Source organism: Eimeria necatrix, genomic scaffold, assembly GCF_000499385.1.
Source record: "Eimeria necatrix Houghton genomic scaffold, Enh_scaff3042, whole genome shotgun sequence".
In the NCBI taxonomy this organism is placed as follows: Eukaryota; Apicomplexa; class Conoidasida; order Eucoccidiorida; family Eimeriidae; genus Eimeria; species Eimeria necatrix.
In genome coordinates, this window is record NW_013653582.1 from 1 (window position 1) to 1,107 (window position 1,107).

The window sequence follows — 1,107 nt, forward strand, 5'->3', positions numbered from 1 at the left end:
GTTTAGGGTTTAGGGTTTAGGGTTTAGGGTTTAGGGTTTAGGGTTTAGGGTTTAGGGTTTTGTTTATAGTCCACTTCTCGAGGCCGAGATTTACTAGGAGATGATGAGCACGTCTGGTCCCCCGCGGGCGTCTTCAACATCGAGGGCGGCTGTTACGCCAAGTGCAAGGATTTGCAGCCCGCGGCCGAGCCGGAGGTTTTTGCGGCGATAAAGTTCGGCGCGGTTTTGGAAAATGTGAAATTGGCTGCGGAGAGTCGCGCGGTGGACTTCGCGGATTGTTCGATAACGGAGAACACGCGTTGTGCCTATCCGCTGAGTTTCGTGCCGAATGCCAGGATTCCCGCGGTGGTTGACTCGCATCCTTCCAATATTATTCTCCTCGTCAGCAAACCCTAAACCCTAAACCCTAAACCCTAGAGAGCGCTGAACGGCGGCGACAACGCGTAATCAGCTGCGAGCGATTTTCGGATTTCGGGGGGTTTTAAGGAGGAAGCAGGCGCGTGAGGGTTTGCGAGGGGTTCACAGGGGGGTTTATGGGGTGCGAGGGTTTACGAGGGTTTAAGGGGGTTTAAGAGGATTTACGAGGGTTTAAGAGGGTTTACGAGGGTTTAGGGGGGTGATGGCGAGGTGGGCGGAGTTTCAGGGCAGGAGGAGCGATATTAAGGGTTTTACGGGTTTTAGGGTGGGAGGAGGGTTTATGAGGGTTTACGAGGGTTTGAGACGGTTTTTTGAGGGTTTACGAGGGTTTAGGAGTGAGGGTTTAGGAGGGACGGGGAGAGAGGGGCGGTGAGCAAATTTTCAGCCCGGGAGGAGCGATATTTAGGGTTTTACGGGTTTTAGGGTGGGATGAGGGTTTATGAGGGTTTATGAGGGTTTACGAGGGTTTGCGAGGGTTTATGAGGGTTTACGAGGGTTTACGACGGATGGGTGGGATGGCGAGGTGGGCGGAGTTTGAGGGCGGGAGGAGCGATATTTAGGGTTTTAGAGGTTTTAGGGTGGGAGGAGGGTTTAAGAGGGTTTATGAGGGTTTAGAGGGTTTGCGAGGGTTTGCGAGGGTTTGCGAGGGTTTGCGAGGGTTTACGAGGGTTTACGAGGGACGGGGAGAGG

At 53.7% G+C, this 1,107-nt stretch overlaps 1 protein-coding gene across 1 annotated transcript; it reads left to right on the forward strand.

Moving 5' to 3' along the window:
* Positions 1–69: 69 nt before the first annotated feature.
* Positions 70–396, forward strand: ENH_00041380 (Phosphoenolpyruvate carboxykinase , related; the record flags this gene model as incomplete). The annotated part of the gene is made up of 1 exon (XM_013580792.1): positions 70–396. A coding segment is annotated over one exon (327 nt), but the record flags the coding sequence as incomplete, so codon positions are not given.
* Between the last annotated feature and the right edge of the window lie 711 nt (positions 397–1,107).